Here is a 22,092-nt window from a genome sequence, read left to right as displayed (position 1 = left end):
AGTAGATTTATAAATTTCAATAAACAAATATCAAACAATGGTAAGTGGAAAATGTAGGCTACATTGTGACATAGCTTGATAGTATTTATGTAGTCTAAAAACAGGACATTCCTAAACACATAATACATGTGGAAATATGTGTATAGCAATAATAAACTTCAGTTGAGTGAATTATCTTTGAAGGAAATGGGATCAAGGAAGGATCGTCATAATATGCATTCAATAAATACTTGAATACAAGCTATAAGTTTTGATATTTTTCATATGATACCAGTCATATTCTTCATGAGCTATAAACAATTATCATTTTAAAGATACAAACCTAGTTATAGTGAGTGTTATGAATATCATTTATATGGCATTTGGTAGTATATTAATTTGGTAGGAGATCCATAACTAAATATCACAGACTAGGAAGCTTAAACAACAGAAATGTATTCTTTTTATAGTTCTGGAGGCTGGAAGTCCAAGATCAATGTCGACAGGTTTGATTTCCCCTGAGGTGTGTCTTGCAGAGGGCTACTTTCTCTCTCTCTCCTCTAAACACCTTATTTCTAAATATAGTTACACTCTGAGCTACTAGGGGTTAGGACTTAAAATAAGAGTTTGATGGAGAACACAGTTTAGTCTATAACAGTTTATAAAGCTTTCTCATATATGGCTTCATGATTGTTGTAACAATCCCGGTGAAGCAAGCATCAGTAGATATTATTATTCCAGTTTTGCAGATAAACAGACTCTGAAAGTCATATAATTAGTGCATGGCAGAATTAGGACTTCAAATGGGTTGTCTTGAATAGAAAGGTTTTTTTAACTACCATACTTAATTTACTAAAATTGAACTTCTCCGTTTCACCTTTGGCACTACATAAAGTGGTGTTTTCCAAATTGATACAGGTTAAGACTTTTTTGGGTCTGTTACATCTTAACATTTCTCTCCCTCCTGGAATGCAATTTGAGAAATCCTTGTTTGAAGGCTATTGACTGATGGAGGTTTGTTCGTTAATATACATAATAGCTTTACTATGCCAGTCTAAAATATATCTGTGGTTGCTTGAAGTTGGATTTATGCTAATATTTAAGGAGAAAAAAATGCATTAAAATCAAATACCCTTCTTCAATGACTTTATTGTGAGAATGGAAACAACCTTATATAGATTCTTATGTAGAATCTTAACTTTCAAAACCGCTTTGAAAGTCATTCTATTTTTCTTTATCTCATTTTTTTCAGCATATAACCAAAATAATTTTTTTTAAAGATTTATTTATTTTAGAGAGAGGAGGAGCACATGAGAGCAGTGGGGAGGGACAGAGGGAAAGGGAGAAAGAGAATCCTCAAGTGGGCTCTCTCCTGAGTGCGGAGCCTGACACAGGGCTCGATCCCAGGGCCTCCAGATCATGACCTGAGCTGAAATCAAAGAGTCAGCCGCCTAAACAACTGAGCCACCCAGGGGCCCCTAACCAAAATAATTTCTATTTTTATTCTTTATTGAGGATTTTGAGATGCCATTAAATATAAATTTTGTTTATTCCATTTTTTTCCTCACACAGCTGCGGTCTTGTAGTAAGAGTGAGTTGATCTCTAAGAGCTCAGAGATCCTCATGATGTTTCAGCAAGTCCATCGAAAGCCCATGGCATCCTTTGTTACCACTCCTGTTCCACCAGACTTTACCAGGTATGACATAGTTTTTTAACTTGATTTTCACCTAAAGTTTATGTGCAAATACATATACTCATTTCAAAAGAATGTTATTTTTCTTAACTCCATGATTTTTTAGGGTGTTATTTATACTGATGTGGTCTGGTGAACTTTAGTTATGCATGTAAATCTGGTTAAAAAAATACTGGTGGACTTACACTTGATTGTAAAGAGAGGATCTTGGATTGGGAGTTAGTTTCTTCCTAGAGCGTCACCTTCTGTAGTTTGTGAATTGATCCCAATTCAGTTTCATCAGTATCTGTTCATTTTTTTAAATTGAAGTATAACTGACAGTAACTTTATATTAGTTGATCACAACACAACCATGATCACGACTTAAGTCTAGTTCACATCTCTCACCATAAATAGTTATAAAACTTATTTTGTAATGAGAACTTTTAAGATCTACTCTCTTAGGAACTTTGGAATATGAAGTATGGTGTTATTTACTATGGTCACCATACTGTACAGTGCATCCCCATGACTTATTTTATAACTGTAAGTTTATACCTTCTGACCCCTTTTTTAGATTCCACATATAAGTGAGATCATATGGTATTTCTTTCTCTGACTTATTTTACCTAGCATAATGCTCTCAAGGTCTATCCATGATGTAGTATGTTCACTCTTTTATTTACCTTTTGAGTTTACTTGTATCTCATTACACAGTGACTAACACATTGTTTACATATACGTTGCCAGAAGCAAAACTCAGAAAACAGATGAAATGCCAAAAGATTCTGAAAGTGACATGGTGTTACCTTCATATCCTAAAAGGTAGTGGGAGGAAACAGTTGGTTGCATTCTGTGCATCTTTTTAGTTTTTATTTGGGGCAGTCTTAGAATTCTTTTAAACAGCATATTCTTTCAAGCATGTGGTGTTAGAGCAGTGGTTCCTCACATTAGCTGTATATTCAGTTGGGATTCTTTTGAAAATTACCAGTGCTGCCTCATATACCTCAGGTCGTTTGAAATAAAACCTCTGTGGATGGATTAGTCACCTTGGACTGCCATAACAAAATACCACAGACTGGGTGGTTACTACACAGAAGTTTACTCTCTCTCAGTTTTGGAGGCAAGAAGTCCAAGATCAAGCTGCTAAGAAATTTGATTTCCTGATGAGGCCTCTTGCTGACTTGCAGACAGCTACCTTCTCCCTGCATCCTTGTAAGACCTTTTCTCTCAAGCACAGAGATCAGGGTTTGGTGTCTTTTCCTCTTCTAAGGACATGAGCTTTATTGAGTTAGGGTCCCTCCCACCCTTATGACCTCAGTTAACTTTAATTACCACCCTAAAGGCCCTGTCTCCAAATACATTGGGGGTTAGGGCTTCAATGTACAAATTTTGAGGAACACAACTCAGTCCATAACATTGGGTATAGCTAGACATTTATATTTTGTTCTTTTTAAATCTCCTTAGTTAGTTTCTGAGATGAGAGGTTAAACCACTGCCTCAGATAAAAATATACTGGTATGACAGATTTTTGTCCATCTTAGACTTTAAAGATGGCTTGTAGAATATTGCCAAGTTTTTCTAGTATGTTGAGAGCTGTGGTACCTTTAGGAAATAGCCTTTGTTTTAAAAATGTTTATATGTTTAACTGCCTTTTTTCTTTAATATGTGATGCCCTCTGATGGCCACAGGGCATTGATGGTTCTAGACTATATAGTGCAAGCCAGGGTTCTTCAACCTTGACATTGTGGGTCAGGGTAATTCTTTGTGGGGTTGAGGGAGCTATGTTGTTTATTGTAAGATGTTTAGCAGTATCCCAGTAGCACCTTTCCCTTTACAGTTGTGACAAAAATATTTCCAGACATTGCCAAATGCTTCCTGGGAGCAAAACTTCCCCTGGTTTAGAATCACTGGCATAACCAGACCACCCACAGTCCTATAAACAAAAGGGAAAATTCTTTTGACAGCCAGAACTCAGGTAGTTCTCACTGACCGGTAAGTCTTCATTTCTCTCTGAATTAACAAACCAGGTATAATATTCCAATTTTAATCAAGCACTGAATATTATTAAAAGGACTTGGTATTTGCTATCTTTAAGTAGATTTGGGTGAACTAAGGATGTTCACCAGTATCCCAACGCTGCCTCTTTGATGACACGGTCAGTCATTTCACTTTTAAAGAATACCTTTTCTGAACCATTCCATCACCAGTGGAATGAAATGTAAGTTTTGACATAAATACCATATATAAAGGTAAATGTTTTTCATTTCAGAGTATGGTGCATGGATCACTTATCAGAACCAGCTGGTGTGTTTGTCCAGAATGCAAATTCCCAGGCCCTTTCCCTGACAATCTGGTGGTGGTGGTGTCCAGAAAATGAATCTTGGGCATCCTGAGTAATCCTGCACTAAAGTTTGAGAACTGTAGATATAGATAAACTCCTACGCTGATAGTGCTTGTAGCGGCTCGTTAGGCAGGCACCTCTACATTAGACTTCTTGTCAATCTCTCTCACATCCAGGGATTATTTTGCTTTCTGTTCCCTAACTACCCAAGTGGCTCAGAACCCCAGCAGTCCCTTCCTTTTCTTTACCTTCTTTTTTGGGTGTAGATGTAAGGGACTGAAATTGGGAAGGCAGGGAGCAAGGGGCGAAGGTAGGAGGAATATCAATAAAGAGGAAGCCACCAAAAATTTGAAAAACAAAAAAGTATGACAGTTAAGGAGCTTTTCATGGATAAAGTTCACCTTAGGACCCTCTCTCTCTCCCCAGTAATGCTTATTGCTGCCTTACTGGAAATTTTGGCTTGTAACTGAACTATAGTTTTTAGTAGAAATTCAGTTTATAGGTTGCAGTATACAGGAAGCTGGTATTCATCTGTGGATGCATTGAATCAGCATAGTAGAGAGAGAGCCAAATAAGAAAGGCCAGCATTTATTGACATTAAGTTACAGATCAAATTTTAGTTGTGCAAAGGCAGTGATGAATGTTCCTAAGCTTTGTGATCATGGAACTGGATTGCCTTAAGTTCCATTAGTTGATGACTCATGGTGGAGCTACAATGAAGAATAAAGTTACTGAGCAAGTACAGCGGTACTTATTTAAGACCATCTGTATGTTTAGTACTGTTGTACGTGCTACACAGGAGCCATGGAAGAGGATATACATTTCATATTAAATAGTAGAGAATTGTATATTAAAATCTAGTATTTGTTAACTCAATTGCAGTTGGCCTTTGAACAATGTGGGAGTTAGGGATGCTGGCCCTTGAGCATTCAAAAATCCACATATAAAATTGACTCCCCAAAAACTTAACTAATGATAGCCTACTGTTGACCAGAAGCCTTATTGATAACATAAAGTCAGTTAACACATATTTTGCATGTTGTATGTACTATATACTGTATTCTTACAATAAAGTAAGCTAGAGAAGAGAAAAACATAAGAGAAAATACATGTGCTGTATAGTACTGTATTGAAAAATATCCACTTACCAGTGAGCCTATACAATTCAAACTTGTATTTTTCAAGGGTCGACTGTGTAATATAGCCTCCTGCTTAATGTTGCCCATAGCACTAATTTGTTAACAATGTTATTTTTCAAAAAGTTTCCCTAAAAATTATACATATGTAGTATATCACAGTACCCTAGGATTGGTAGATGTTTTCTGTGCTCTGAATGTGATCATTTTCTCTCAGCGAGTGAGAGCTAGGGCAGTGAGCTTTGGCAATCTATTTTAGCTCTCTTGGTTAGTGAGCTTTGGCAATCTATTTTAGCTCCTTAGCTCCTAAGCTTTCCACCCCGCTGTTCTGAGTTAAAAATGTCATCTCCTATTTATTTTGTGTTTTGGTGAACCCTTTTGACCTTTAATGGCTGATAAAAATATGATAACGATAGTCTGGTCTTAGAGCAAAAACAAAGGAAATGTATCACGCTGGATATTAAGGATATGGTGGAAAAACATTATGAAAGATGTTATGAATTTGGTGGGAGAACTGACCAACACTGGTATGATTGGAAGTTGCATGAAATTATAACCGGAAGCATATCATGACTTGACCAAATTTGAAAACTATCCTGGGGAGACTTCCTTGGAGCTCTGATTAGGTTTATGGTTCCAGGTAGGCTTCCTAGGTACTAATTACATTGGTCCTAGTTATCGGGGTTTATGTATATTGAGTGTGAGAAGAGCATATAATGGAGAGAAGTTAGAGCAGACCTGCAGTGGTCTGTGACTTCTAAGGAATAGTAGAGATTAACCAGGCAAACATCTGGGAATGAGAAGTATGAATCTTCTAAGAAAAGCTAATAGCTGCCTAGGGATATGGTTAGGGGTGCTTGTTAATAGGATAGTAGCTATCAGTTAACTCTTGCAGGGCAAACTTCATCTACTTACGGTGAAAAAAATACAAGCTATTTATCTGTACATACTTACTGTAAAATAAAAAAAAATAGTGTTTTTATTTTTTTTAAAGATTTTTTATTTTAGAGTGTGCTCAAAGGACGAGAGGGAGGGGCAAAGGGAGAGAGGATTTCAAGCAGACTGCACATCCAGTGCAGAGCCCGACGCAGGGCTCAATCTCATGACCCTGGGATCATGACTTGAGCTGAAATCAACAGCCAGACTCTGAACTGACTGAGCCACCCAGGCACCCCTCCCAAAATAATATATTTTTAAATCTATGCTGTGTTTTCACTGTTAAATCGCTACTTTCTTTAGGGACCATCACAATGTGAAAATGCTGTGGATGTTATCTTGTATCTTATTTGGGTAATAACAAATTTTCATGAATTGAACTTTAGACGATATATCTGAGGATGTAGTGAAATGGCTTGCAGTATATCTTTTTGTTAAATGTATGATTTTACTTACTAAATATCTAATACTGTATATTATAATACTATCTGTGATAGCGTTTTTATCATACATGTTTTACTGACTCTAATTTTTGAGGTGTTCGAATGACAATGCTATAGACTATTCACATGATCTAAGGATACAGCCTGTGGTTGTGTTATATATAGTTCAGTTCTTTTTGGAGAAGTCTGTATGGAGCTAAAGTTGCCTACAGTAATCTTGCCTTGCCAAGAAACTGTTAATGTGCTCATCCACTCTATTTGCCCCCGTGTGATTATGTATTCTTAGTCTATAAAATGGTATGGATTTATTTGCTAGTAAATATTCACAAAGTAGTTTTAGAGTAGTTAAAGAATTTAAAGTATTTAAAAATGTCAGTGTTCCTCATAATTTGTTCTAGAGAAGGAAGTTTGGAGATTTATTATGATGTCTTTTGCTGTTTCTTTTGACTTTTTTAAACCTGTTTATATTTGTTTCATATTTTAGGTTCCCAGCCTAAGCACCCATTTCTTCCTTTTCCTGTTTCCATGAATACTTTTGAAAATCTCATGTTCATTTTAATACTTAATCATATATTGCCTTTAAAAAAAAACCTCAACTATTTTATGAAGTATTTGTTGGGTCTCTAATTGTGAACTTTTGATGTCAGCTTTTGATGGTTTATGAATTCGTTTGATTTAATGTTAATGCTTAATAAGGATTAAAAAATATTTCTTAGGGACTTAGTTTAACAACATTTTTAAGATATTACCGAGGGACTTAACTTTGGTTTTTAACTAAATGAAAGTTTAAACTTAATAAGCCAAATAATTGTTTTGCCTTTTGCTTCTTTTTAGTGAATTAGTACCATCTTATGATTCAGCAACTTTTGTTCTAGAGAATTTCAGGTAAGAGTTTTTTGACAACAGGTTTTCTGTATGTATACCTAAGGAAGAGCCAGGAAGGTGTCCTTCCCGGGTAGGATATAGACCTAATGAACTGTGTCACTCAGTGTGTAATCTTAGAAGAAACAAATTTTATATTAGAAACATATACGTCGTTTGTCCGGATTGTTTTATATCTTCAGGACAGGTTGCTTCTTTAGCCTGGGAAAAGGAACCATTTTTTTTTTCCTTTTTTTTTTTTTTTTTTTTTAAGAAAAGTGTCCACTTAGCCTTTGCTAAGGTGTGGCAATGGGGATTATTAAGGTTATTGACCCCTGCCACCCATCCTCAGAAATAAGAGGGGTGGGAAGAAGTCCATTTATCTTAGCTGAAAGTGAGAAATTATGGATGAGAGGATATAATTGTAAGAAATTTGTAGGCTTTGTGACTTGCATGTTATTTTGTTAGCTTTCACTGCTTTTTCTCTAAGATTAGAAGCAAGGATCTTAAAACACAGAGGTCTTAAGGGACTTGTCTTCAAAGATAGTTTGGAAATGGAGAACCAAGATATAAAAGGCGTTTCCATGGGGAGAGAAATTCCCAGAGGTGATAACCATCAATATAAGGCCAAACTGTGAGAATTTATCTCCCTTCCCATTTGTCTTTTCTTATGGGATAATTCTGTGGCTAAAATATAAGCTTTCTGAGAATATCCCCACATATATTAAGATTTAGCACATTTCTTAAGTTTTTCCATATTAAAAGATAATTGTATTACAGAGATGTGAGGAAGAAACACATTATTTTTTTCTTTAATGGTGAAAGACGGCTTGTTGAGGTGGCAATTAAATTCAGGACACTTAGTTTTATTTTTGTATTTTCCTTTTCCCTTGGATGTCACAGTTTTGTGTTTTGTTTTTTTTTTTAAAGATTTTATTAGAGAGCACATGTATGCATGTGCGTGCACAAAGCAGGAGAGGGGGGCAAAGGGACAAGCAGACTCCCAGCTGAGTGTGGAGCCCAAAGTGGGGCTCAGTCTCAGGACCCTGAGATCATGACCTGAGCCAAAGTCAGACACTTAACCGACTGAGCCACCCAGGTGCCCCCTTGAATGTCACAGTTTTGAGGGATTTTTTAAACCTGAAACTGAAAAGATACTGCTGAATATTTTGGTATCATTAAATTTTCTTTTGTTTCAGAATGTAAGTATATATAAATTTATAACAGCAGAATATTAATTTGTTCAGTCACCTTTATTTACTTATTATGACTGCAAATAAGTAACAGAGTGGTTAGAGTTTGGTTTTGCCTGTTGCTATTTCACAATTTCACAACAGTTTTGATCTTGGGATTTGGTTGGTTTTCTTTTACTTCAGCACTTTGCGTCAGAGAGCAGACCCTGTTTACAGTCCGCCTCTTCAAGTGTCAGGACTTTGTTGGAGGTTAAAAGTTTACCCAGTAAGTTTTTCATGGTTCTAATAAATTTTGAAACTAAGGTCTTTCTTTCAGGGTTCTGTAGCATACTGGGTTTTTTGTTGTTGTTTTGTTTTTTGTTTCATTTAGTTTTTTTTGCTTTTGTTTTTGTTTTTGAGAGAGAGAGAGCGCGAGCCAGAGAGCAAACGGGGTGGAGGGGCAGAGGGAAAGAAAGAATCTGAAGCAGGCTCCATACCCAGTGCAGGGCCCTTTGTGGGGCTCGGTCCCATCACCCTGAGATCATGACTTGAGCCAAAATCAAGAGTTGGATGCTTAACTGACTGAGTCACCCAGCTGCCCCCACTTTTTTCTTTTAATTTGAAAATTTCAGTGGTTTTATTAAGCAATTCATAAATTAGCATCCCGTATAACAGGTAGAGAGATGCTTCGTGTTTCACTTTTTTAGTGAAGTAAAGAATTAATGACAGCATTATATTTTTTCATAGGGTTTATTACTAAGTGTACCCAAAAAATGAGTTAAATGTGAACAGTATGAACCTAGACCTTACTGAATTTTATTTCTTGCTTCTAGGAAGATATTTATCTTTAGAAGAAATGTTTAAAATTCTTGTTTTAAAAGCCATTTTTTATTTTTTATTTTTTTAAAGGTTTTATTTTATTTGAGAGAGAGAGAAGGAACACGGGGCTGGGGGCAGGACAGAGGAGAAGCAGACTCCCTGCTAAGCAGGGAACCGAACGTGTGGCTCGATCCCAGGACTTTGAGATCATGACCTGAGCTGAAGGCAGTTGCTTAACCAACTGAGCCACCTAGGCACCCCTAAATATCATTTTTTAAATAAAAATAAAATATAGACAGCCATCAAAAATACAGCTATGCTGATTACATACTCACTGTGCATTTCAGTATGTTTCTTTGACCTAGGTGTTTTCTGTAAATTGGCAGCTGGATGCAGTGGCATAATGGGATATATAGTTGGTTGTGGTTGCAAGGGCATAAGCAATATCATGTTCTTTTATCACATCATGTCTAGTTGATTCTCTTTTAGTGATATTGGCTGCTATGGGTGCTTATTGCCTACATCTGTTAATTCACTGGGAGTTATAAAATAGTGATATTCTCATTTTATTGTTTTTCATTTGCTTCCCATTATCCATTACTTGGCTACCCACTATTGTAGTTTATAAAGAAGATATAGGATTTGTTCCTGTTATTTACCAGTTTTCCTTATTTTCTGGAAGTGATCAATTAAGTTTTTTTAAATGTCATTATGAACTCAGATTTATACATATATAATTTCCTCAAGTTGGCTTGTCACTTTGCTCTGACCCTAAAAGTCCCTAGTAGTGACTATAGTAGTTAGCGTTCTTGTTCTCTTCCATGGCAGGATAGTCTAGGCTCATCTTGTGCGTTTCCTACTCCATATATAGAATTGGCCATTTTATTCAAAGAGCCCTGATTCCTTTTAGTGGGGAAATGGTATTTCAAGACCAGACTGCTGGGAATGCTTGTTTCTACCAAGTTGGTCATAGTTTCTAGGCCTCCTTAGTGAACAGAGGTAGGAAATACATAGATAAATGTGTAGGGGTATTTGTAAAGGGGGACATCTGCATTTATTTATTTATTTATTTATTTATTTATTTATTTATTTGAAATTTATTTAATAGACTTTATTTTTTAGAGCAGTTTTAAGTTAAACATCAAAATTGAATGGTAACTACAGAGTTCCATATGCCCCCTGGCCCCACATCCTCCCTCATTATCAAGATATCTTCTATCAGAGTGGTAATATTTGTTACAGTTGATGAGCTTATATTGACGTATTATTACCCAAGTCCTAGTTTATATTAAAGTTCATTATTAGTCATGTACATTATAGGGTTTTTTTGGTTATTTGTTTTTAGGCCAAAGAGAATAGTTGGAGAAAAACCAGATGGGAGTATGGATAAAATTGAATTGGATAAGCTCCAGGGATCTCAGCAGAGAAAAAAATATTCAAACACTTCAAAATTGCTATATAATTGAATATTGTTTTTTTTCTGGATATTTATGTATTTTTTAAAGATAAAATAGCTCGAGTCAATGCTCACATTTACAATTCAAATTCAGGACTATAGAGTGTTTTTTACTTAAATCTCTTATATTACACCTGTGTCTCCTTCCATTCTAGGAATCCTACTTCTTGAATCCTTTGGAAATTATAAAATTAGAATATCTCACAATCAGTCAATCATTTGCTTTATTTTACCTTATAGATACACAAATATCTCAGGATAGGAACTCTTAATTCTACCATCAATTTGATTACAGAGAACTGCTTAAAATTTTATTGTGTTTATACTCCCTTGTTCCCGCACTTCTGCCACATTAGGTAGGAGTTTCGATGTCCAAATCTTGTTCTCTGAGTTTTTATATTTTGAAAACAGTGTGTTTTATATACTGTAGAGCCAGTATTCGTGGATATAAAATCCTTAGCTTATGTTTTCTGTCATTGGCCATCTCAAGTATTTAATGCAATTTTCTGTAGGTACAGTTTGATTATAAACTAATCCTTGTGCCCACATAATCTTTTTTTTTTAAGTCTAGTAATTTACTATTATATGTTTTAGTTGTTTTGGGTCATTATTACATGCTAGGCTCTTTCAGTATGTAGATTTAGGTCTTTTTTTTTCTCCCCGCCCCTTCAAGAAAATGTTTCCTTAATTATAATTTTAAGTATTTATTATGTTCCTTTCTTTGGTTTTCTTTCTTGGGACTTGTGTTATCTGTATTTTGAAGCTTTTCCTGTCTTCAGTATTTATTGCTTTCTCTCTAATCTTCCTAGCTCTTCATTTCTTTTTCATTTGAAAAATTTTCCTTTGTTCACTTATTTTTTTTAAGATAAGAACTATTCTGCTTATTTGCTCTCCTGTTTCTTTTAGTTGAGTCTTTATTTCTTAAATAACCTTGTATTTCTAATTCTTCTGTCACCTCATTTCTGAGTTTTTCTAATTCTGGTTTGTGTTATTCTTTCATGTTTTTTTTTCCTTCCTATGGGCCGTCATACAATTTTCTTAGTGTCTTTTAAATTGTTTTGAAATGGGTTACAATTTTGATCTTTCTTTGAGTGTATTTTTCTGGAATGTTTTCATTCATGTAAGGATATTATTCTCCTTAGTCTGTTTTTTTATTTTGGCAGATAATGCTTAACATAAAATTTACCATCTTAATCATTTCTAGGTGTACATGTAGTAGTGTTAAGTATATTCACATTGTGGTGCAGCCAATCTCCAGAACTTCTTCATCTTTCAAAACTGAAGCTCTGTGCTCATTAAACGATAATTTTCCATTTCTCCCTCCATTCAATCTTTGGTAACCACTACTCTGCTTTTTGTTTCAGTGAATTTGACTGCTCTAGAGATCCCATATATGTGGAATCATAGTATTTTTGTCTTTCTGTGGTTGGCTACTTGCATAATGCCCTCAAAGTTCATCTACTTTATAACGTGTGAGAATTCTCTTTTTAAAGCTGAATAACATTCCGGTGTATATACTACACTTCATTTATCCATTCATCTGTTTTGTTTTTTTAAGATTTTATTTATTTATTTGTCAGAGAGAGAGCACAAGCAGGGAGAGCGGCAGGCAGTGGGAGAAGCAGGCTCCCTGCTAAGCAAAGAGCCCAATGTGGGACTCGATCCAAGGACCCTGGGATCATGACCTGAGCCGAAGGCAGATGCTTAACCAACTGAGCCACCCAGGTGTCCCTATCCATTCATCTGTTGATTAACACTTTGGGTTGCTTCTGCCTCTTGGCTATAGTGAATAATGCTGCAGTGGACAGGGGTGTGCAAATAGCTTTTCAGGATCCTGCTTTCAGTTCTTTTGGCTGTATACCCAGAAGTGAAATTAGATCAAATGATAATTCTGTTTTTAATTTGTTGATGAACACTCTCAACCGTGCACAAGGGTTCCAGTTTCTCCCTTTGTCAATACTTGTTTTCTGTTTCTTTGATAGTAGCCATTCTGATGGGCATGGGGTAGTAGTTTGGTTTTGATTTGTGCTTCCCTGTTGATTACTAATATTGAGCATCTTTTCATATGCTTGTTGACCATTTTTATATCCTGTTTAGAGAAATGTGTACTCAGGTCCTTTGCCCATTTGAAAATTTAGGTGTTGTTGAGTTGTGGAATTTCTTTATACATTCTGGATATTGACCCCTTGTTAGATATATGTTTTACATATATTTTCTCCCATTCTGTAGGTTCCTTTTTAATTCTTTTGACCTTTGATGCACAGAAGTTTTAAACTTTGATGTAGTTCAATTTGTCTGTCTTTGCTTTTGGTTTCATAGCCAGGAAATCCTTACCAAATTTAATGTCATGAAGCTTTTTGTCTGTGTTTTCCTTTAAAAGTTTTATAGTTGTAGGACTAACATTTAGGTCTTTGATCCATTTTGATTTAATTTTTGTACATGAAGTAGGGACCCAATTTCATTTGCATGAGGATATCCAGTGTGATAAAGCAATCAAAAATAAATATGCTTTGCTTTCTGAGAGATGTACTGGCTCTGCCCTTCTCCTTCCTTTGTTTTTATTATTTCTCTGCTGTTTACTTTTTATTTCACTTCTAGCACTTTCTTTGTAATCTTGTGACCTGTCTTGAAAGGCCTGTGTATTCGTTTACAAGAGTTTAGAGTGACCTGACTGCATTTAATTCTCAGAGTTTTTAATGTAAGGCGCCCTTCTACTCCATTGGTAATCCATTGAGCAGCTCATTCCATTTTCAGTTATCGTTTTTGCTTTCTGAGGCTTTTCAGTGGCTCTTTGCCATTTTGTGGTTTCCCTGTTATCTGGTTTATTAGATGCGCCGTAGCTTCCCTCTCTTTTGTCCCATGCAGATGTTTATATCCTACAGGTCTTAATGGTTGTAATTGACGTATCTTTATCTGCTTGTATTTTGGGAATTGTGGAGATAATCTGTCATCTAGTTTTGTTGTAAGTGTTCTTTGTGAGCTTTTGGGTTTTCTGTCCAATTATTTTTGTTTGTTTTCTGTTTAAATTTAGAGATTTGCATAAATTACGTTGCCATTGCTGCAGTCTTTCTAGAATCCTCTGCCTTTTGGGACGCCTGGGTGGCTCAGTCTGTTAAGCGTCTGCCTTCGGCTCAGGTCATGATCCCAGGGTCCTGAGATCGAGGCCCACATTGGGCTCCTTGCTCAGCAGGGAGCCTGCTGCTCCCCCTGCTTGTGTGCATGTGCGTTCTCTCTCTTTCTGACAAATTTAAAAAATCTAAAAATATACATATATATATATATATGTATATATAATTCTCTGCCTTTCAAAAAATCTTAAAGCTAGTATTTTGTTAGAGGTGTAGCTGGCATGTACGTAAGATAGTAAAAGTTTTTCCTTAAAATTATGATAAAAATAAAATAAAAAAGAAATTTCTATTATTAGCTGATAAGATCAGAAGTAAAAAATGTTTATTCCTTTTTATTAATTGTTAATTTATTCCAGGGAAATTGTTCTAGTAGTGTAATTTAGAAGAAGAAAAGAATCCAGCCATTTGAACAAGGATTCTTGATTTTTATATTATTTTTTAATCTTTATTATTATTTTATTTTTTTGTTTTTTAAGTAGGCTCCACACTGGGTGTGGAGCCCAGTGCCGGTCTTGAACTCACAACCCTGAGATCAAGACCTGAGCTGAGATCAAGAGTCAGATGCTGAACCGACTGAGCTACCCAGGTGCCCCAAATTATAATAACTTTCTTAAATTGATTTTTAAAATGAGTATAATTTGTGATATAATTTATATTCAATAAAACTTACCAACTTTGGCAAGTTTTGACAAATATATATAGTCATATGATGGTTACCACAGTCATGATTTTTATTACCCCCAAATGTTACCTAATTCATCTTTTAAACTAATTCTTTCTTTTCTCCCTTCCTGGCCCCTCTGCAACCACTGATCTGTTTTTGTTACTATAGTTTTGCTTTTCCAGAATTTCATATAATGGGGTCATACAATATATAATTTTTTGTGTCTGACTTTTTTCACTTAACTGATGATTTGTTTATTATTTAGTGTTTATTGAACAATTACCTTGTCTAACCCTGAAAGCTTCCTTAGGACTTTTTGGAGCAAAGTAACCTAGAAATGAAGGGGTTAATAAGTACTTGTACTCCTCTGTGGTCATATCCCAATAGACGCTGGAGATGAATAATAAGAATCATTCCCTCAGTCCTCACAGTTTGGTTGGGGAAACAGATGTTTATATATGTAGTTACAATGATGATAATCATTTTAAAAGGTAGGCATATGAGTAAAGTACTGAAGAAATAAAGAGGGGAGTTAGTATCTTTCTAAAGATCTCTGTAACAGAAATTTACACAATTTCTTAATCTTCAGACAGACGTTTATATGGAATCCTAACATGTAGACATTATAGAGAAATTATATTTAATTACTTTAAACATCAAGTGTTACCTTTTTCTGTTTTACTCATTTTGGGTCTTAAATATTTTTTTGGTCTCATACCTAGTAGAGTTTTTTGTTTTTGATTTTGTGGGTTTTTTTTTTTTTTTTTTTTTTTTGTATTTTTCGTTGGGTATTCTATTTTTCTTGCAGGCTGATATTTAAGAGTTTGTATATGTTAGAACTCTTAACTCTTATCATATTTGTTGACAACATCCTTAGTTTGAATGCCTTAATATTTTCATGTTTTTTTTTAATGTACATATGATTTAAATTGTTATAGACTCAAATCTGTTGGTTTTTTTAAATCTCTGCTACTGCTTTTAAGCTTAGAAGTATTTCCCAGTCCAAATATGAGATATTAATCTGTGTTTGTTTCGTTGTGGCTTAATTTTTTATGTTTACATTGATCTAGAGTTTGTATTTGTGTAACATCTCTTTTTTTTAGTTATTGAAGTAAGTTGACTCTTTCTCCTTTTTTTAAGGATGGAAATGGAGTTGTTCGTGGTTACTACTTATCTGTGTTTCTGGAACTGTCAGCTGGCTTACCTGAAACTTCCAAGTAAGACATGCAATTAAATAACAAATTTTAGTATGCCTTTACATACATTCCTCTTAGGATTTTTTATTAACTATTGTTAATTATTATATTGTTATGTCTGTTAAGATGTGTGCTAGTATGGAACCCCTGGCATACTGTGGTGGCACAGACTGGCAGTTGTCAAACTATATGGCCTCAGGATGTTACACTCTTAAATTTTATTGCAAACCCCAAAGAGGTTTTTTTTTTTTTTAATATGGGTTATATCTGTTGATATTTTCAGAGTTAGAAATTAAAACTGAGACATCTTAAAAAAATTTTTTTAAACTTTAAAAAATTTTGTAAGTTCACTTAAAAATAATAATAAATCTATTGTATACTAACATAAATAACATTTTTGGGAAAGAGACCTATTTTTCTAACGCAAAATAATATTTGGTAAGAAAACTTGTATTGTTTTGCATTTTTTGGAACTCTCTTAATGTATGGCTTTAAGAAAGAGAGCTGGATCCTAACTAATGTTGGCTTCTATATTCATTTTGTTGCAATAACTTGTTTTGGTTGAAGTATATGTTTAAAATCTGGCCTCACCGATTTTGATTATCATGGGTAGTTAGGAAAACTGATTTTTTTGATGAGGTACAATTCATGTACCATAAAATTGACTTTATAAATAAGTGTACAATTCAGTAGATTTTAGTATATTCAGTGAGTGCTACAACTAACACTGATACTTAATTTCAGAACATTTTCGTCACTCCGTGAAGAAACCTATTAGCAGTCACTTCCCATTCCCCTTCTCCCCAGTTCTTGGCAACCACTATAATCTACTTTTTGTTAAGGAGGAACATCTAGAAAAACAATTTTAGATAATAGTGAATTATTTTTGATATTACGCCAAAGTTGAACAAGTTGTATTCGTTAAATATAATTTGTAATGTGAAATCTAGAGCCATGTCAGTGAATTTTATTTTATTCTCTTGCACTAAAATTTGTTGGTTCGGCATGAGATTATCTGTTTCTGGCTATAATGGAGTAACAGGGGGATAACCCTTTCTTCAACAACCAAAAAGAAAAAGAAGAAAAACAACATTTTCTAGACATTGGACATGAGGCAACAAATGGAAGCAATCCCTTAGAGATAAGAAATAGACAAATAAACTGTATGACTGCCTCAGCTTACAGTCTTGAGAGATTTTTCAGGCTGTAATATGGGGAGGGAGAACTGAGGTAGAGTCTGATAGACTTCTGAGTTTGAGGAGACAGGGCTGAGTGTCCAGGAATACCAGTGCAGCTGGAATGTATTGGACGGAATTCCAGAAAGGGAAGAGCTGCACAGAGAACCCCAGAGATCTGTAGAGGGCTCCCTTAAGTATTTGGCAGAGTACTGATCAGGGCACATGTGTGAGGAAATTACCTGAGGTTGGGGGAAAAAAACCATCTGAAAGATTAGAGGGAGTGGTGCCTGGTGCTCATAAGGTGTAGTAACTGTCTGTTCTCACCACTATAATGGAGAAGCTTATAATTCATGAGGCACTAAGTAAAGTATTCAGGAAATTTTTCTTCAGTAGTGGAGAACAAATAGTCCTAAACTGAACAGTGCTCCTAATCCACCTGACAGATAAAAGCAAGACTTGAAAGAATCAGATTGTTTCCAGTAACTAAACTGCATCCCAGAGCAAAGCTCAAGAATATTTATAAGGTCACAAAATATCCACTACCCATCAAAGTCAGATTTACAATATCTGGTGTTCAGTCAAGGATTAGTTGACATGGTAAGAGGCAGGAAAACATAATCACTAATGGGGAGAAGAATCCGTCTAAATTGAGCAAGAACTATTTTTCTTTATGTGGGTTATTTCTGCTGATGCTTTCTGAATTAGAAATTAAAACAAATTAATTTTTTATTCTTAAAAATAAACCTATTGCATATTACATAAAATTTTATTGAATAACTTTCTAAAGCAAAATAATTGATGAGAAAACTTGTTTTCCATTTTTTGAAATCTCTGTATGGCTTAAAAAAGACAACTATATTCTTAGAGAAAGACATTTAAGACAATTATAACTTTTCCATTTTTTCAAAAGTTGAGTAGAGATAGGAAAGATGTAAAAGACTCAAATAGAACTTCTTGAAAATATTTGAGATAAAAAGTACACTGGGTGACATGGACCATATTAGATATTGTGAAAGAAAAGATTAATGAACTTGAAGGCATAGCAGTAGAAACTGTCCAAAATGAAACAAAAAAATTCATTTTAAAACAGTAGGACATCTTAAAGCAGCGTAATGTGTAGATAACTAGAGTCCTCAAACAGGGAGATGGGAAGAAAAAGAATGGTGAAAGTTTCCCAAACTTGATGAAGAGATGAAACATACAGATCCAGGAAGCTCAGTCAACTACAAGCACATCAAACATGATGAAAACACCAAAGCACGTCATAATCAAACTGCTCAAAACCAAAGATAAACAGGAAGTCTTAAACTGGCAGTGAAAAAAATTATTTATAGAGGTATAAAGATAAGGACAAAATCCGATTTCTCACTGGAAACAATACAAGTAAAATGATAGCAGAGCAACATCTTGAAAGGAATAAAGAAAGAAATATCAGCCTAGAATTCTGTATTCAGCAAAAATACCTTTTAAAAAATAACGTAAAATAAAGGTATTTTCATACCTGGAATATGTGAAATATTAAAGTACATGCTTCAGATAAAAGGAAAAATAATACCAGTTTTACTTCTGAATCTAAACAAAGGAATAAAGAGTACCAAAAATGGAAATTGCATGGGTTAATTAAAAAAATCGTCCATTATGAAAATAACTTTAAATGATAATTGGCTGTTTAAACAACGATAACATTTATTTTGGAATTTATAATATATATTGAAGTACACGGCAATAAATGGCGTAAAGGCTGAAAGGGTAGAGCATGGAAATAGAAGATTCTGACACCGTATGTGAAGTGATAGAGTAACAAAGCTAGACTCTGACGATTTAAACATACATACTACTGTATAATAAATTAGCGCAAACATGGCAACTTAAAATATTAGAAATTGTCTTCCCTCGTATTCTAGAGGCTGGAAATCCAAAAACGATTTTTAGCCCCACATCAGGTTTTTAGTAGGGTTGTACTAGGTCCAGAGGCTCTAGGGGAAAATCCATTCCTTGACTTTTAGTTTCTGGGACCATCAGCATTCCTTGGCTTATGACCACATCATTCCTATTTCTGCCTTGGATCACACTGCCTTGTCTTTTTTTTTTTTCTTTGTCAGAACTTTTTCTGCTTTCCTCTTAAAATTACACTCATGATTACATTTAGGGTCTACATGGATTATCTCAGATAGTTCCCTTATCTGAAGATCCTTAGCTTAATCACAGGTGTATGCTCCCATTTTTTTCCCAGGAATTGGGATGTGAATATCTTGGGGTAGGGGGTAATATTCAGCCTACCACAACAACCATAAACTATAAAGCTGCTACTAAAATGACAAAGGCATATAACTAATAAAGCAACAAAGGGGATAAAATGGAATTATAAACATAGGATGAATACCAAAATGTTTTAATGTAAATGGTCTAACACCCAGTTAAAAAGTAGAGATTGTCAGATTGGCTAATAAAGCAAAACTCAAGTTTATGTTGCCCACAAGAAACGCACTTTAAATATAAAGATATACCATACTAGTACTAGTCAAAAGTATGTTAGATTTCAGAGAAATATTACCAGAAATAAAGAAGTTTATTTCATAGTGATAAAAAGATCAGTTAATGAAGAGGACATATGACAATACTGCACATTTATTTATGTTTATGCCCGAGAAACAGATCTTCAAAGTACATGAAGCAAGAGAAGTACAAGGAGAAATAGACAAAAGCTCTTCTCTTAATTGATATAACAGATGGGCAGGATATCATCAAGGATGTACATTTGAAGAACTTTGTCAACCAGCCTGTCCTGATTGACATTTATAGACTGATCAAACAGTAGCAGAAGTTGCACACAGATTATTTACCAAGATAGACCATATTCTGGGGTATAAAACATACCTCAGTAAATTCAAAAGGATTCAATTCGTTCAAAGTATCTTCTCTTGCCATTGTGGAATCAATTTAGATATTAACGTATTTTAAAAATCTGAAATACTTGGAAGTAAAACATTTCTAAATAACTCTAGATCAAAGAGGAAATCAAAAGGGATTTTTTGAAAGTAGTTTGAATCAAATGAAAATTAAATCAAAATTCATAGTGTGCTGCTAAAGCAGTAAGTTGAGGGAAATTTATAGTAATAAAATGCCAATTTACTGTTGACCCTTAAACAACATGGGTTTGAATTGTGAGGGGTTTGAACTGCAGATTCATTTATATGCAGATTTTTTTGATACATACAATATATTACTGTAAATGTATTTTCTTTTCCTAATGATTTTCTTAGCATTTTCTTTTCTCTAACTTTAAGAAAATAGTATATAATACGTGTAACATACCAAATATGTGCTAATCAACTGTTTATGTTATTGGTAAGGCCTCTGGTCAACAGTGACCTATTAGTTAAGTTTTCAGCGAGTCAGAAATCATACTCACATTTTTGATTATGTGGGGATAAGTTCCCCTAACCCCTGCATAAATGAAAAGTAGAAAGGTCTCAAATCAGTGATCTACTTTAAAAACCTAGAGAAAAGGGGCTCCTGGGTGGCTCAGTTGGTTAAGTATCTGACTCTTGGTTTTGGCTCAGGTTGTGATTTCAGGGTTGTAAGATCAAGCCCCGCTTCGGCCTCGTGCACTAGGTAAGGAGTCTGCTTAAGATTCTCTCCCCCTCCCCTGCCCTCTTAGGGAAAAAAAAAAAAAAAAAAAAACCTAGAGAAAAGAAGATAAAGTAAGCGGAAGAAAGGAAACAATCAAAGCAGAATACGAGGTGGCTCAGTCGGTAAAGCATCTGCCTTCAGCTCAGGTCGTGATTCCAGGGTCCTGGAAACCAGCCGTGTCCGGCTCTCTGCTCAGCAGGGAGCCTGCTTCTCCCTCTCCCTCTCCCTCTGCCTGTCACTTCCCCTGCTTGTGCACAGTCTCTCCTCTCTCTGTCAAATAAAAAAGACTTATAGTAAAGCTACAGTATTAACTTAGTATAGGATAGTATTAGCATAAGGTTAGAAAAATTCATGAATGGAATATGCTACAAGTCCAGCAATAAACCTACATTCGTAAAGACAGATTTTTGATAAAGATGCAAAGGCAATGCTATAGAGGGAGTATAGTCTTGGTGCTTGGATATCTGTATGCAAAACACATAAATTCGTATCCATAGCTCGTACAATATATGTAAACTAACTGAAAATTGACTGTAATCCTAGATTTAAATTCCAAAACAATAAAACTTCTGGGAGAATATCTGTGACTTTGGGTTAAGCAATGATATTTTAGTTATAAACCAAAAGCACATCTATAAAAGAACACATTCGACTTCATGAGAACCATAAAGTTCTCTTCTTCAAATTGCGTGGACTTTTATCTGGAATATGTAAGGAACTCTCAACACTCAACAATAAAAAAAATAAACAAGCTCCCTTACGCATGTGGACAAAACATTTGTCACATAACTAAGGAAGATATATTGATGGCAAATATGCCTATTTAAGATGATTAATAGCATTGGTCATTAGGGAAATAGAAATTTATAATCAATACGATACTAATATACCCTAGTGCATTAATTATTAGGAAAATGGAAATGTATAAACAGTATGATAACCACTATATCCCATTGGAATGGCTAAAACTAAAAAGATACCAAGTTTTGGCAAGAATACATAGAAATTTGAAGTCTTGTACATTCCTCCTGGGAATGTAAAATGATACAACCACTTTTGTAAACTATTTTGTGATTGTTAACGAGTTAAACAGATGCTTACTACATGACTCAGTTAAGCCACTCCTAACCATTTACCCAAGAGAAAAGGAACTATATATATGTCTGCACAAAGACTTTGCACAAATATTATAGCATCTTTGTTTGTAGTAGCCAAATAGAATCAACCCTAATTTCCATCAACAGCTGAATGGATAAATAAATTTTGGTGTGTCCATACAATGGAATACCACTCAGCAGTAAAAACTAATGAACTGTTGATATGTGCAACAACATGAATACCTTTTGAATTATTCATGAAGGAAACTAGACAGAAAAAGAGCGTGTATATGATTCCACTTAGGTAAAACTCTCGAAAAATGCAAAGTGAATTGTAGTGACAGAATGCAGATATGTGGTGGTTTGGAGATGGAGGG

The 22,092-nt window shown here is 34.8% G+C and overlaps 1 protein-coding gene across 6 annotated transcripts in view; it reads left to right on the top strand.

Moving 5' to 3' along the window:
• The window catches only part of TRIM37 (tripartite motif containing 37), a 135,759-nt gene that overhangs the window by 35,018 nt on the left and 78,649 nt on the right, over positions 1-22,092 (top strand). For all 6 annotated transcript variants that reach the window (XR_006775576.2, XM_045773543.2, XM_087854549.1 and 3 more), the window contains exons 9-12: positions 1,552-1,676; positions 7,346-7,396; positions 8,749-8,830; positions 15,752-15,828. Coding sequence is in view for 5 of the 6 variants with exons in the window: in XM_045773543.2 (XP_045629499.1) it covers positions 1,552-1,676; positions 7,346-7,396; positions 8,749-8,830; positions 15,752-15,828 (335 nt within the window). In the remaining variant the exon portion in view is untranslated. The remainder of the gene's footprint in view (positions 1-1,551; positions 1,677-7,345; positions 7,397-8,748; positions 8,831-15,751; positions 15,829-22,092) is intronic.

Source organism: Ursus americanus, chromosome 23 (assembly GCF_024610735.1).
Source record: "Ursus americanus isolate L20-20 chromosome 23, mUrsAme1.1.p, whole genome shotgun sequence".
In the NCBI taxonomy this organism is placed as follows: domain Eukaryota; kingdom Metazoa; phylum Chordata; class Mammalia; order Carnivora; family Ursidae; genus Ursus; species Ursus americanus.
The sequence above is the reverse complement of the archived record's forward strand: the minus strand, read 5'-3'. Positions and strand labels throughout refer to the sequence as shown.